Raw genomic sequence first — 13,726 nt, forward strand, 5'->3', positions numbered from 1 at the left:
GCTAAGAATTGAGTCTCTTGGACCGTCGGATCAAGCCTAAGATCCCTTGGATCGTCGATCGGACTTATATAGTTGACAAATCATGTCATCGAGTGTAGATGCCCCTTGATCGTTCCTAGATCAAGAGATTTAGGAAATCAACGGCTCTTAATATTTTCTTTTCTTAAAATCTTAAATTGTATAACATAATATTTTCCGTGAAACCCAAGTAAAAGAATTTCCATGGAAATTATGAATTTGTAGCTTAATTTAGAAAAATGAGGAAGATATTAATTAGAAAATTATGTATTTTCGTCACTTTAATTGTAGCTTAAATTTGGGGCATCAAATCTTGTCTGTTTGACTTGGTTTTGGTATCATTAGATGGGTTTTTCGATTACCTATCCAACGGGCCTAAGATTTCGCGATTTGGACATGATTTGGTGAAGTTATGACCCATTTATTATATAGGTATGGGTTAATTAAGGGATTTGTATATTTAAGATATTTTTAGGGAAAGTAGGGCCCACTAGTTTTAATTAAAATCTTTAGTTGAGTTAGATTAGTATTATCTTATTTAAAGAATCCTTACCATATCAAACCTCTCTTTTGTTAACTAATAGGAACATGTCACATAAATTAGTAATTAAATAAACTAAAGAATTTGAAAGAGGGAAGGAATCTAATACACTAACCTATATATGACTCACGTTTTCTCTCTTGGGAGAATATGTGCGCACAAACCAAACCCAAAAAAAACATGGGAGAGAGAGAGAAAAAAGAGAAGAAAAGAAAAGTGAAAGAAAAAAGAGAAGGAAAAGAAGGCGTAGGGAAGGAGATTTTTGGCTCTCTTCAACCCTAAGCACCCTCGAGTGAGTTTTGTGAATGTTTTTTTACATCTTATGATTGTTTTTCTTCTTGAAACAAAACCCTAATGGTTAAAAAATCGTTAAAAGTGATCCAAGTAAAGAAAAATATGAAATATAGGTGATAAATTTCTTTCGAAATAGATATTACGAATGGAATAAGAGGTTCATGTTTTTTTAAGTAATAATTTTATTTCACTTGACTCAAACATTATATATATATATATATATATATATATATATATATATATATATATATATATATATATATATATATATATATATATAGAGAGAGAGAGAGAGAGAGAGAGAGAGAGAGAAAACGGTTCCTACACATATGTGTAGATAAGTTATCTACACACTAGCTTAAAATACAGTGGGGGCCACATTATTTGGGTGATCCAAACCATTCATTTTTAAGGCCCTCACATAGATAGGGTGTCCACAAAAAATCAGATCCATAGGATCATCCTAACCATTCGAACTGTGGAGGCAAAAAATGGACTAATTTGTAAAGGTTTAAAGACATCCATTTTACCTCCACAAATCGTAGGGTTGGGATGATCCTATGGATCTGATTTTTTGTAGACACCCTATCTATGTGAGGGCCTTTAAAATGGATGGCTTGGATCACCCAAACAATGTGGGCCCCCACTGTATTTTAAGCTAGTGTGTAGAGAACTCTCTACACATATGTGTAAGAACCGTTTTCTCATATATATATATATATATATATATATATATAGAGAGAGAGAGAGAGAGGAAACTGTTGGTGCGCTTAAGCTCACCAAACTTCTGGTGCTCTTAAGCGCCCAATCACATGGGGGCCCACTTTGTTAGGATGATCCAAAGCATTCATTTGAAAGGCCCTTACATAGATGGGGGGTGTACCAAAAATCAGCTCCATAGAATCATCCTAACCCATCCATTTGTGGAGGTCAAAATGGACAGACATTGTTTGTCCACAAATCTGCCCATTTTTGTCCTCCACAAATGGAGGGGTTAGGATGATCCTATGGAGCTGATTTTGGGTACACCCCCTATCTACGATAGGGCCTTGCAAATGAATGGTTTGGATCACCATAGAAAATGTGGGACCCATGTGATTGGGCGCTTAAGCGCACCATAAGCTTGGTGAGCTTAAGCACACCAACAGTTTCCTCATATGTATATATATATATATAGAGAGAGAGAGAGAGAGAGAAAACGGTTCCTACACATATGTGTAGAGAGTTCTCTACACATTAGCTTCAAATACAGTGGGGGCTCACATTGTTTGGGTGATCCAAGCCATCCATTTTAAAGGCCCTCACATAGATAGGGTGTCTACAAAAAATCAGATCCATAGGATCATCCCAACCCTACGATTTGTGGAGGTAAAATGGATGTCTTTAAACCTTCACAAATTAGTCCATTTTTTGCCTCCACAGTTCGAATGGTTAGGATGATCCTATGGATCTGATTTTTTGTGGACACCCTATCTATGTGAGGGCCTTAAAAATGAATGGTTTGGATCACCCCAATAATGTGGCCCCCACCGTATTTTAAGCTAGTGTGTAGATAACTTATCTACACATATGTGTAGGAACCGTTCTCTCATATATATATATATATATATATATATATATATATATAAGGATTTTAAATCACTAAATTGTTCATAAAATCACATATGTACATATATAAATATATGTATGTATGTGGGTGTAACTCTTCAAGAGATGAAATAGATGCATATTTAATTCTTACATTTTAAAATCCTTAGGAAGCTACATATATGAATTCTAACAGTAGAAATAAATCAAGTAGATCATGATATTTTATACACGAATATATATATATATATATATATATATATATATATATATATATATGTTTATGTCTGTATTTATGTCCGTATATATATGTGTATATGTATATATCTATAAATATACATATACATGTTTGTACATATATATACATGTTGACACGGACAAAGAGTGTCGGACACGGCAAACCACCAAAATTTAAAAATGAAGACACGGCTAAAATAGAGAGGGAAACACCGACAACAAAGATGATACACATTTCATAGGTCAACAGTCCTCTCATAGGTAGTTGCTTGGAGTATAGTTCGTGGGATTCTGTCCAGCTGTCGACTACAAAAGTTTATGCTCCAGCTTGAAGGGGAGTGTTGAGAAATGTATTGTAAGACCATTAGTAAATACTAAGTTAGTGTTATGGAGAACTACTACTTTGGAATCCAAAGGTTTTAGACTGAGTATGACTAAGACATAGTATATGGAGTGCAAGTTTAGTAATGTAAGGAGGCAGGACGAGGATGTTGTAAATATGACTGGATAGGAGGTACCAGGACTCTCGTCTCTGTCTCTTTTGTCTATGGTAGGACCGGAGACAGAGTGGCAGGATAAAAAGAGGGAACATAGCCCTATTTACAAAGAAAGGAGAGGGATTTACGTTATAGGGCCTAGGGTAAAAGGAACCCTAAATCCCATAACTACGCTGCACTTGTTTTTTGTAACAGAAGTGCAGAAAATAGGGAAATAAATGTAAATTTAACGAAAAAGGTGCGATGACTTTTTTCAAGAAATCGGCAGCGTAATGGCGCTAGTTGGATGATGTAGCTTCGAGTTTGTCGAGATTTCAGCAGAACAACGGCGCTATTTGGACGAAGTGGCCTCAAGTTTGCTGAGATTTCGGCAGAACAACAACGCTATCTGGACGAAGGGGCTTCGAGTTTGCCGAGATTTCGGCAGAAAAACGGCGCTATCTAGACGGAATGGCCTCGAGTTTGCCGAGACTTAGGCAGAACAACGGCTCTATTAGGACGAAGGGGCCTTGAGTTTGCCGGGATTTCGGCATAACAATGGCGCTATTATGAAAAAATAGCTCGAACTTCTGCGAAATTCAGTGGAATAACAACGCTATTCGAAGGATGTCGTTCTGAGTCTTCAGAAATTCGCAGAGTGTCGACGCCCAGTGTGAGCTACCTAAGAATTTCTCTACTTCGAAAGTAGAGACTCTTCCTCGCGACAACCTATCATTAGTTCCACCTTGACAAAGTTGGGTGTCTAAAGGGAGTCATCCCTCTTGACACATAATCAACCTTATCTCTTTCTCTCTTCTTGTTTTGTTTCTTATTTCTCTATCCTATCCAAGGTCATGTTCCCTGTTATGTTCCTAGCCCTCAAGCCTTTCCTCACTGTTTCTACCCAAGTTGTTTTCGGTCTGCCCCTACCTCTTTTTGCTCCATCAACTTGGCACGAGTCACTTATTATACTGGGGCATCCAAAGGCCTACGTTGGATATGCCCAAACCATCTTAAGCGGTGCTCTCTCATCTTCTCCTCAATTGGTGCCATTAAATTTATATCTCTTAGCATTTCTTATTGTAATAATCACCATTGTTTTGTTTTTTGTCGGTCACTGCTTGATGTAGAGTTTGACTAGCTAAAACTTTAAATTATGTAGCTGGTGTTTCGTTTCATTCCTATTGTTTAGGAAACTATATGGATCTCTCTTAATTTATTCAGTGTGGCACGTGAAAAGACCGTTCAGTTTTTCCTTATATTTGTTTCCATTGAACTGTAGGTCCTCTCATCACTGAGTGGGTTCGAAAATTTTAAAGTCCGGCTATTCTCAAAAGCTGAGTGAGTGGCTATGCTTAAATGTTGCACACTCTGACCTCTTTTTTTATGAGAAATTCAGGCACTGATATTTCATTTTCAAATATATCTTTTTTATTTATAGTTTTTTGGCAGGTATATTTTTCGGAACCGCACAAAAGTGATCTGGAATATTGCTTTAAATGGTGCCACCTTAAAAATTCCGTGGAGAAACAGTAATTCTGACTCGTTTATTATGGTAATGGTATTTTTTTTTTATATTGCTCAATTGTTTATTTTGTATTCATTTTTAGGGTTCCAGTGGACTACTCTTATTGCTTTGACCATGGTAATGCAATTTTTTTATGTGGTACCCGGAGGAATGTCAACAACCTAGTTAAGTTCTCTTATTTTCCATGAATCGCACAATCAAATCGCTCAATTGCTACATAATTGGACAGCTACGCAATTATTTACGCATGTAAGTCAAATTACACAAACCAGAAACTCCAAAAAACTAAAACCAGTGCATCCATCTTCATTAATATATCCAAACTTGCTTTTGTGATGTACTGGTCCAACATTTTCAAGCTGTTCAAGTTCCCTACTATTTCGAGCCTTCAATCTTATGTGTCTAATTCATTAACTAGTGATATTTTTCTGAATAATTTCTGGATCTAGAACTGCTTAGGTTCCTTCAAATTTTGTTTTCTTCTTTACATAGGGAAATGCCACAAAATTCTACTCATTATGCCCATAGGCTCATGATGTTGCTTATATCGTTCTATTTGCTCCACAACATTTTTTAATAATTTGGAAATCTTTGAAAAATAGTGCACTTTATGTTTGGGACCTACTTTATCTCACAAATTACGTCATATGTCCGACGTCTTCAAAGTATTGGCCATCCATACTTATCGAGAAACCTAAGCATAGATGTATTTCGATTAATTTTAAGAATGGGAATCCTCAAAAGCAAAATTTTGCTACCCAATTTTGGCAATTTCGGTAATTTCAATGAATTTTTTTAAAATGTTGGTGGAAATCTTTAACATTTCGGTAGAAATTATGTAAATAAGGGTGAAAAACGAAATTTCAGTTGAAATCTTTAATAGTTCGGTAAAATTTCATGGAAATTCTGTTAAAATCTGATTCATTGTTTTGGCCGGAATTTAAAACTATGATCAGTTGGTATCATTGCAACTCATTCGTCTTTTGGGTTTCACAATCAGACGAGGATACCCTGGTTAGAGGTCGTAGACGTGGGTTGTTATCATTGCAACTATGAAATTTTTACACATACAACTCAACTAAGTTGTCCCAAACAAATTGGGATCGATGACATGTTTACACATAAACTTAGTTATTTGAAAGTGCATTGTCAATATGGATGGCCACTTGTGTGTGCGTGAAAATTACCCGGAATTATCTCTTACTGTGTGGTTGTTATCGATGCATCCTTGTTATCCATCAAGTGAAGATTAGAAATTACCTGTGATTGTCTTTTACTTTGTGGTTATTATCCATGTATCCTTTCTTGTGATTGATCAAGTGAAGATTACTCTATCCTTTTTCTGTATTAAGCAGTACTAATTGCTTCTATAACAATTCTTTGTTGCTAGATTGCGAGAAAGAATATTGGTTCATGTTTAAATCATTTGCTGACCATAAACATTTAGACCATTTGCTTGTTGTCTTTGCCATAGATAATGCAATTTATTATGTGCTGATTTATTTATGTACTTCAATCTACATATTTATTGTCATTCTGCTGTCAGCTTCCTCGTAATCATTTAATTGTAATGCTTTAATCTATTATGACTGCAAGTTCTTTCAAATGTCTTACTCAGGTTTTAGATTTAGGTGCTCTTCTCTTTAGATCTACTCCTGAACGGGATCCTACTACATCAACTAGTGAAGACCGATATGATTTGGTTGCAAACATCTTGAGTTCAACTTCCATGGAAGACATGTCAGTGGGTTTTCAACTTAAAGATCTCTACGATCACTTCGAAATTGATTTAACTTTGGTCGAGGTGAGGTATCTTTACATCTTTTTTGTTACTGATTTGCATATTAGACCCGTAACTTTCATTAATATTTTGATATGGCTTAATGCAGGTGAGCATAATAGGACCTGATTTTCCTCAAGCTATCTCGCTTTTTGAAAGATTTAATGCTTCCATCACTATTGGGTCTTGTGTGCTCCTAGAAGAGTCCACGCTGAAACAGTTGGAGGTAATTAAGTCTTTGTTTATGTACTTCTTTCGTGATTGAAAAGCTATTTGGTGCCTATAGTCTATACATTTTCATATCTCCAATACATTGTCCATGGTTTTAAATTTCGGCCGAAATACCAAAATTTCCATTTAAATTTCGGATTTCGGCTGGGACCGACACCGAAAGTATAAATTTTGGTGTCGGCCCAGATTTCTGCCGAAATTTTGGGATTTCGGCCAGATTTCATTTCTTTTTTCAAAATTTCTACTTTCTGCCGAAATTTCGGTAAAATCAGATTTGTGGCCGAAACCGACACCGAAACTGAAATTTTAAACCATGACATAACCAATTGTCAATGTGTCAATTGTAGGAATCTTCTCCATTAGGTTAAGACCTTTTTGTTTGATTTTACGTGAATTAGTTATAGATATGAATTCAAAGAATTCATGAAAGAAAGATTTCTTTTACCAAGCTTCTTTGCAATGGACCCGTAGCCCCGTCACAGTCAAGTTCTTCCTTTCTTTCTATGGTGCTAGTTCACCGATGGTTAGACATGCAACTGTGACGGGAAAGGAATTGGCACTAAGTATGCGTTTCGATTATCGGAATTGGGAATAGGAACCGGTGTGTGATTCTCTATTTGCCTATAGCTGCGTTTGGATTAGCTTGGATGGCGTAAAGGGAAGCAGTGGGTGGAAATTTTTCCAGAATATTTGGGGGATTTTGAAATTTTGATACCGATCAAATTCTCTCTATTCTGTACGGCTCTCTCTTAAATATAGGCAAAAATCATCCCCCCCCCCCGCGTGCCTCTCTCTCTCTCACTTAACTTTTTTCACCATCCACGATTCCGACAAGCTTATCCAAACATCTGAAATGGAGTAGAATAGGAAAGGAATCTGATAGCTATTCTGATTCCAAACTCCGACAATCCAAGCACACCCTAAGTACATATAGCTTGTGTTTCTTTCTTTTAACCCTATTCAACTTGGAAGTCATAAAGAATCCCAGCACAAGCACCCCTAGTTGTGACCATCATTTACATCATCATCCTATTTCTGACCCTTCTAGGACATAGTCCAGCACAATCAATGGAACTCCAATCACAATCGTCCTTGTTATCATCCATTTATATAGATACGACCCCATGTTCCAATGGTATAGAATTAATCACCCATTTCTCTGAACAACCATTGTTTGCACATTTGTAAAACCAAAGATCATGCGTGATTATAATTTAAGTCGTTGATTAGTTAACTGTCGTGGCCACATTCTAACACTATGTACATCTCAATTGTCTTTTATTTTATTTATGTGTTTCGGAGATTATGACCTGGACACGCATCATGTTTGGATCTGATCCTTTTACTTGATCTTAGGACTTCTTATGTGGCATCAATTTTGATAAGCACAAGTTCAATGCAAAATGTTGCCATTCAAAACAAAAAGTTTAATGCAAAATGCCGGTTTGACCTTTGTTTGTGGACTTTGGTCATTGGCAATCATTCTAAAACCTTAGAGGACAATATGAAAGTAGTTCATACTTGACCAGTATTTATGATCTACAAGTCGGGGTGAGCATTATTCGATTAAAACCGAATAACCGAACATCGGTTCGGTTTTTTTCTTTTTGGTTCAGTTTTGGTTTTTGTTTTTGGAAATTCGGTTATTCGGTTTCGGTTTTCTCAACAAAAAAAATTCGGTTAACCGAATAACCGAAATTATGGATGTAAACCATTTTTTCCAAAAAAAAGTGCTATATGTGCACTCCGTAGGATGATCAAAACCGTCCATTTGATTGATCACAACATAATTAGGTTGTGCTCAAAAAATCATTTCGATCGGATGATCCTGGCCCTCCAATGCAAACCGAGATTTTGATTTTTTCCCTCTTTTTCTCCCACAATTCGGTGATTCGGTTATAACCGAATAACCAAATTTTTATTCGGTTCCGTTTCGGTTACCGAAATTATTTCGGTTACCAAATTTCGGTCTATTCGGTTCGGTTTAAACCGAATAACCACCCCTATCTACAAGTCTGATTTTATATTGAACATTATCTACAATTTTACTATATTGCATATGACTTATCCATGTTAATGTATTTATCTTTCTGAGCATTCTAAAACCTTAGAGAACAATATGAAAGGAGTCAATACTTGGCCACTATTTATAGATCTACAAGTCTGATTTTATATTGAACATTTTCTAGAATTTTACTATATTGCATACGACTTGTCCATGTTAATGTATTTATCCTTCTGTTGTGTATCACCTGTGTTGGTTCGTGCTGTTAGGATCGTTATCCATGTCTTTTCGGTAGGTTAGTTCGGATCTGTGTGATTCTACATGTAATTTTCACATTTCGAAAAACATCCTCAGGGATTTCTTGTGAAATATTTCTTAAGTACCCCCTCCCCTTTTACCAGTTATTTTATCCTTCTGATTTCTGGAGGTGTAAAATGATGCAGCGCATGAAAGTTGGGACTGGGACAAAACCAGTCTTTGATTGAGTTGAAAATTCCTATGAAGGATTATTTGTATTTTTGAAAACTGCAATGAAGTGCCTTTCTCGGCTGTCCATTTGCATTGGACGACTCTGTTTAAAAAAACCACCTATGAAATATTAACCAGCTACCTGTCGAAAACTAGTAGGTACTCCAGCGGACCTCTCTATGTTCTATTTTCTATTTGCGAGTTATTCTAACCCGATCTACAAATTAACAGATTCGGATTTTTACTTTATAATTGTTGAGAGAGAATTAGAGAAGAGAAAGTGAGTTAGAGAGATGATCTCCCTCTCACTAATATATTTATTAATAATAGAGAAGCATAATTACATCTATGCCCTCGGGCTTATTACATATATCCAACTATATCCAACACTCCCCCTCAAGCTGGAATGTAGATATTGTACATTCCTAGCTTGCTACAAATATCATTCAACTTTGACTTAGGCAAGGGTTTCATAAATATGTCGGCTAACTGGTCCACAGATCGAGTAAAAGAAACCTGTATCTCTCCTTTATGAATTTTCTGACGAATAAAGTGGCAATCCACCTTTATATGCTTGGTTCTCTCATGGAAAACAGGATTGGTGGCTATGTGAATTGCAGCTTTATTATCACAATAAAGCTGAGCTGAAGAAGAACAAGGAAAACCAATCTCCGCCATGAGGGAACGTAACCAAAGGAGCTTTCCCACTAGTATAGGACATAGCTCGATATTCTGCCTCAGCACTTGACTTCGAAACATCTTGCTTTTTACTTTTCCAAGACACCAGATTGCCCCCAACAAATGTACAGTAGCCAGTGGTTGATCTCCTATCTGCTGGAGATCCTGCCCAATCTGCATCACAATAGCCTTTTATTCTGACATGTCCATTTTTCTTGAATAGTAGTCCTTTCCATGGTGCTCCTTTCAAATAACGGAGAATCTGAACTATTGCCGCCCAGTGAGAAGTACGAGGAGCACTCATGAACTGACTGACTACTCCAACTGCATAGGAGATATCTGGGCGAGTAGCTGTAAGATATATGAGCTTGCCAACTAGTCGTCTATATCTGCCAGGGTCTTCCAACAGATCTCCTTCCTCTGGAATAAGCTTCACACTAGGATCCATAGGCACAAATGTAGGCTTTACTCCAAGATTTCCTGTTTCTTCCAGTAGGTCTAACACATACTTTCTTTGTGATAGAGATATTCCTTGAGAAGAATAGGCCACCTCTATCCCTAGAAAGTATCTAAGTCGACCCAAATTCTTTGTAGCAAACTCTGTCTGTAAGAAACTCTTCAACCTTTGAATTCATCCTGAGTTGTTTCTTGTAATAATGATGTCATCAACATACACAATCAGAAGGATGCACCGTGCAGATGATTTATGACTGAATACTGAATGGTCTACTGCACACTGTCTAAGACCAAAGCGAATAACTGCCTCACTAAATCGACCAAACCATGCTCTTGGAGACTGTTTAAAGCCATATAAGGATTTCTTAAGGCGACAAACAGAGGAGGTCATCTCCCCCTGAGCAGCATACCCTGGAGGTTGCTCCATGTAAACCTCCTCCTGTAGATTGCCATGCAGAAAGGCATTCTTCACATCAAGTTGATGCAGAGGCCAACCATGATTAGCTGCCATGGATAAGATGACACGAACTGAAGGAATCTTGGCTACAGGGGAGAAAGTCTCATGATAGTCAACCCCAAAGGTCTGAGTATACCCCTTAGCAACCAAACGAGCTTTCAACCGTTCAACCTTTCCATTAGGTAAATACTTAATGGAGAAGACCCAACGACAACCAACTGGTCGAGTCCCAGCTGGAAGAGAAACAAGTTCCCATGTTTGGTTGGATCGAAGTGCCCCCATTTCCAGATCCATAGCAGCTCGCTAGCCAGGATGTTCAAGAGCCTCCTGTAATGATTTTGGTAACTCTACAGAGGACAAGGAAGAAACAAAGGCTTGAAAAGAAGGCGTTAGTCTATCATAAGAAACAAACTGAGAAATATGATGGGCTGTAGAATGAGACCTAGTACGAGAAGCAATGGGAGAATCAGAAGTAATGGCAGATGATGGTAAAGAAGATACCTCAGTAAGCATGAGGGGGACCTCGACTGTAGCAGATGATGGATGATGAGAAGGAGGTGGAGGCCTCGTCTTCTGCACTCGTCGCTGATATTCTTTTGTAACGGGTGGGCGAACCACTGGAACTGAAGAAGAGGGTGCCGGTTCTGAGTGTGGCACAGACTGGAGTGGTACCTGTACAGGGTCAGCAAGCTAAGGAAGAAACAAGGGACCTCATCCGGGATGGTACTAGGAGCAGGAGTCGTCGAAGACCCAAAAAAAGGTTCTGATTCAAAGAATGTTACGTCGGCGGAGACAAACCATCGTCGTAAACGAGGACTATAGCAGCGATAACCTTTCTGATTCCTAGAATAACCCAGAAAGACAACGCTCTGACCGAGGATCAAGTTTGTCCCTACTAGGTCTAAGAAGGTGAACGAAACAGACATACCCAAAGACGCGAAGGAGGAGAGGAAACAGCTCCGTTGAGGATACAACGGACGAAAATGAGAAGAACCACGAAAGACAGAAGTGGGAGATGATTTGCAAGAAAACAGGACGTCAACACGGCCTCTCTTAAAGAAGATTTAGGGACTCGCCTTTGAAACAAGAGCGTGTGAGTAACTTCAAGTAGGTATCTCAATTTTCTTTCTGCGACACCATTTTGCTGCGACGTGTAGGCACACGAAGATTGATGAATAATTCCATGACCTGTAAGATAATCCTCAAAACCATGTGTAGAAGAGAAATATTCGCGAGCATTATCAGTACGGAGACATTTGATATTGCAATTAAACTGGTTATTTATTTCAACATGAAATTTCTGAAAAGCACTGAAGACCTGGGAGCGGTCTTTCAACAAATAGATCCATGTCATATGTGAATAATCATCAATAAAAACAACGAAATACCTAAAACCATTATTGGACGCGACCCTAGAGGGCCCCCATACATCAGAATGAACTAAACAAAAAGAACTATCGACACGACTGAGGACTCGGGAAGGAAAGGACACCCGGTGATGCTTCCCAAGTTCACACGACTCGCACTGGAATGGAGAAATAAAAGATGGCACATAAGACGCCTGCTGAAGGGACGGATGACCATGACGGTAGTGCCACTGAAATGCATTGACGGATGTATGCAGGACTGTAGGAGAACGACTGCAGTCAAGGCGGTAGAGACCATCCACCTCACAACCCGATCCAATCGTCTTCCCAGTCGAAAGATCATGAAAAACACAATACGATGGATAAAATGAGATGGAGCACTAAAGATTTTTCGTTAATTGGCTATCAGACAATAAGCTAAAAGGAGATTTTGGAACACATAGAACAGATGATAAAGAAATATTAGGTGAAGGACAAATTGTGCCAATACTAGTGATGGGGGAAGTGAACCCATCAGCAAGAGTAATGGTCTGAGTTCCTGTTGGAATGGAATGAAAAGAAGCAAGCTGAGAAGAGTTACCAGTAATGTGATTGGAGGCTCCCGAGTCAATAATCCAGGACCCGGAGCTAGAAAGTAAGGTCGTGGGTGAGCTACCTGGCTGAGCAAACCCAGCAGTATGATGTGAGGCATTCTGTCTGAACCGCTACAGCTCCTCATAATCTGATCTTGTGAATGTGAAAGGTTCATCGGCAGAAATAGAGACAGGCAAAGAGGTCACACTGTCAGACGGACCGGTTACAGTGAGATGAGCTGACCGGCCTGTGCGAAGCTTTGGATGTAGTGTAGCATGTCTCAATCTGGTGGCCATCCCTATGACAATGAGTACAATTAGGACGACCACGGCCAGCACCAACCCTGCCACGGCCACGAGCCCGAGTAGAGTAGCCACCTCCTCTAGGTGGTCGAGACCCACCAGAACTGTCAGAAGAAACTAGAGCTGCACTGTCTGACGGAAGGCTGGGAGATGGATCATCAAGACACTGCTGTGCTGATAAATAAGTCTCCCGTAATGAGGGAATAGTGCCCGAGCCAAGGACCTGCTGACGGAAGGAAGCAAACTCAGGGCCTAAGCTCTCAAGATAGTGAACAACCTGGATCTGCTCTCGCTGGCGGCAAAGAACATTGATATCAGACGTGAGGGGTAAGTAGATGTCAAGCTGCTGACATAAGGACAGAAACTGGCCATAATGAGTCTCCAGGGACAGATCACCACGGCGAAGACGCATCCACTCAGAGTAAGTAGAGCAAATATGTTTGAGATTCTCAACCCCAAAGTAAGTGTCAACAGTATGATCCCAAATCTCCTTCGCAGTGGGAAGGAGAATCATCGTGGATGAAATGGCAGGCGTCATGCTCTGCCATAGAAGACTGCGAATCAAGGCATCTTTCATTTCCCAACGGGTGAAGGACGGGTCCGTACGTGGAGGGGGGTCCTGACGAAGAAAACTAACCTTACCTCTCCCAAGGAGATAGGTCTCAATTGCAACTTTCCAAGGAAGGTAGTTAGTTCCATCAAATTTGGCAATATTCAACTGTGGGTAT

The 13,726-nt window shown here is 38.8% G+C and overlaps 1 protein-coding gene across 5 annotated transcripts in view; it reads left to right on the forward strand.

Annotated features, from left to right (window-relative positions):
* LOC143852521 (vacuolar protein sorting-associated protein, putative (DUF1162)) overlaps positions 1 to 13,726 on the forward strand; it is a 133,999-nt gene that overhangs the window by 79,956 nt on the left and 40,317 nt on the right. For all 5 annotated transcript variants that reach the window (XR_013236781.1, XM_077361923.1, XM_077361926.1 and 2 more), the window contains 4 exons: positions 4,436 to 4,494; positions 4,606 to 4,708; positions 6,300 to 6,485; positions 6,571 to 6,687. Coding sequence is in view for 4 of the 5 variants with exons in the window: in XM_077361923.1 (XP_077218038.1) it covers positions 4,436 to 4,494; positions 4,606 to 4,708; positions 6,300 to 6,485; positions 6,571 to 6,687 (465 nt within the window). In the remaining variant the exon portion in view is untranslated. The remainder of the gene's footprint in view (positions 1 to 4,435; positions 4,495 to 4,605; positions 4,709 to 6,299; positions 6,486 to 6,570; positions 6,688 to 13,726) is intronic.

The sequence above is a fragment of the Tasmannia lanceolata genome, unplaced genomic scaffold (assembly GCF_043159265.1).
Source record: "Tasmannia lanceolata isolate RefF3 unplaced genomic scaffold, GAP_Taslan_0.1 ptg000019l, whole genome shotgun sequence".
Taxonomy (NCBI): domain Eukaryota; kingdom Viridiplantae; phylum Streptophyta; class Magnoliopsida; order Canellales; family Winteraceae; genus Tasmannia; species Tasmannia lanceolata.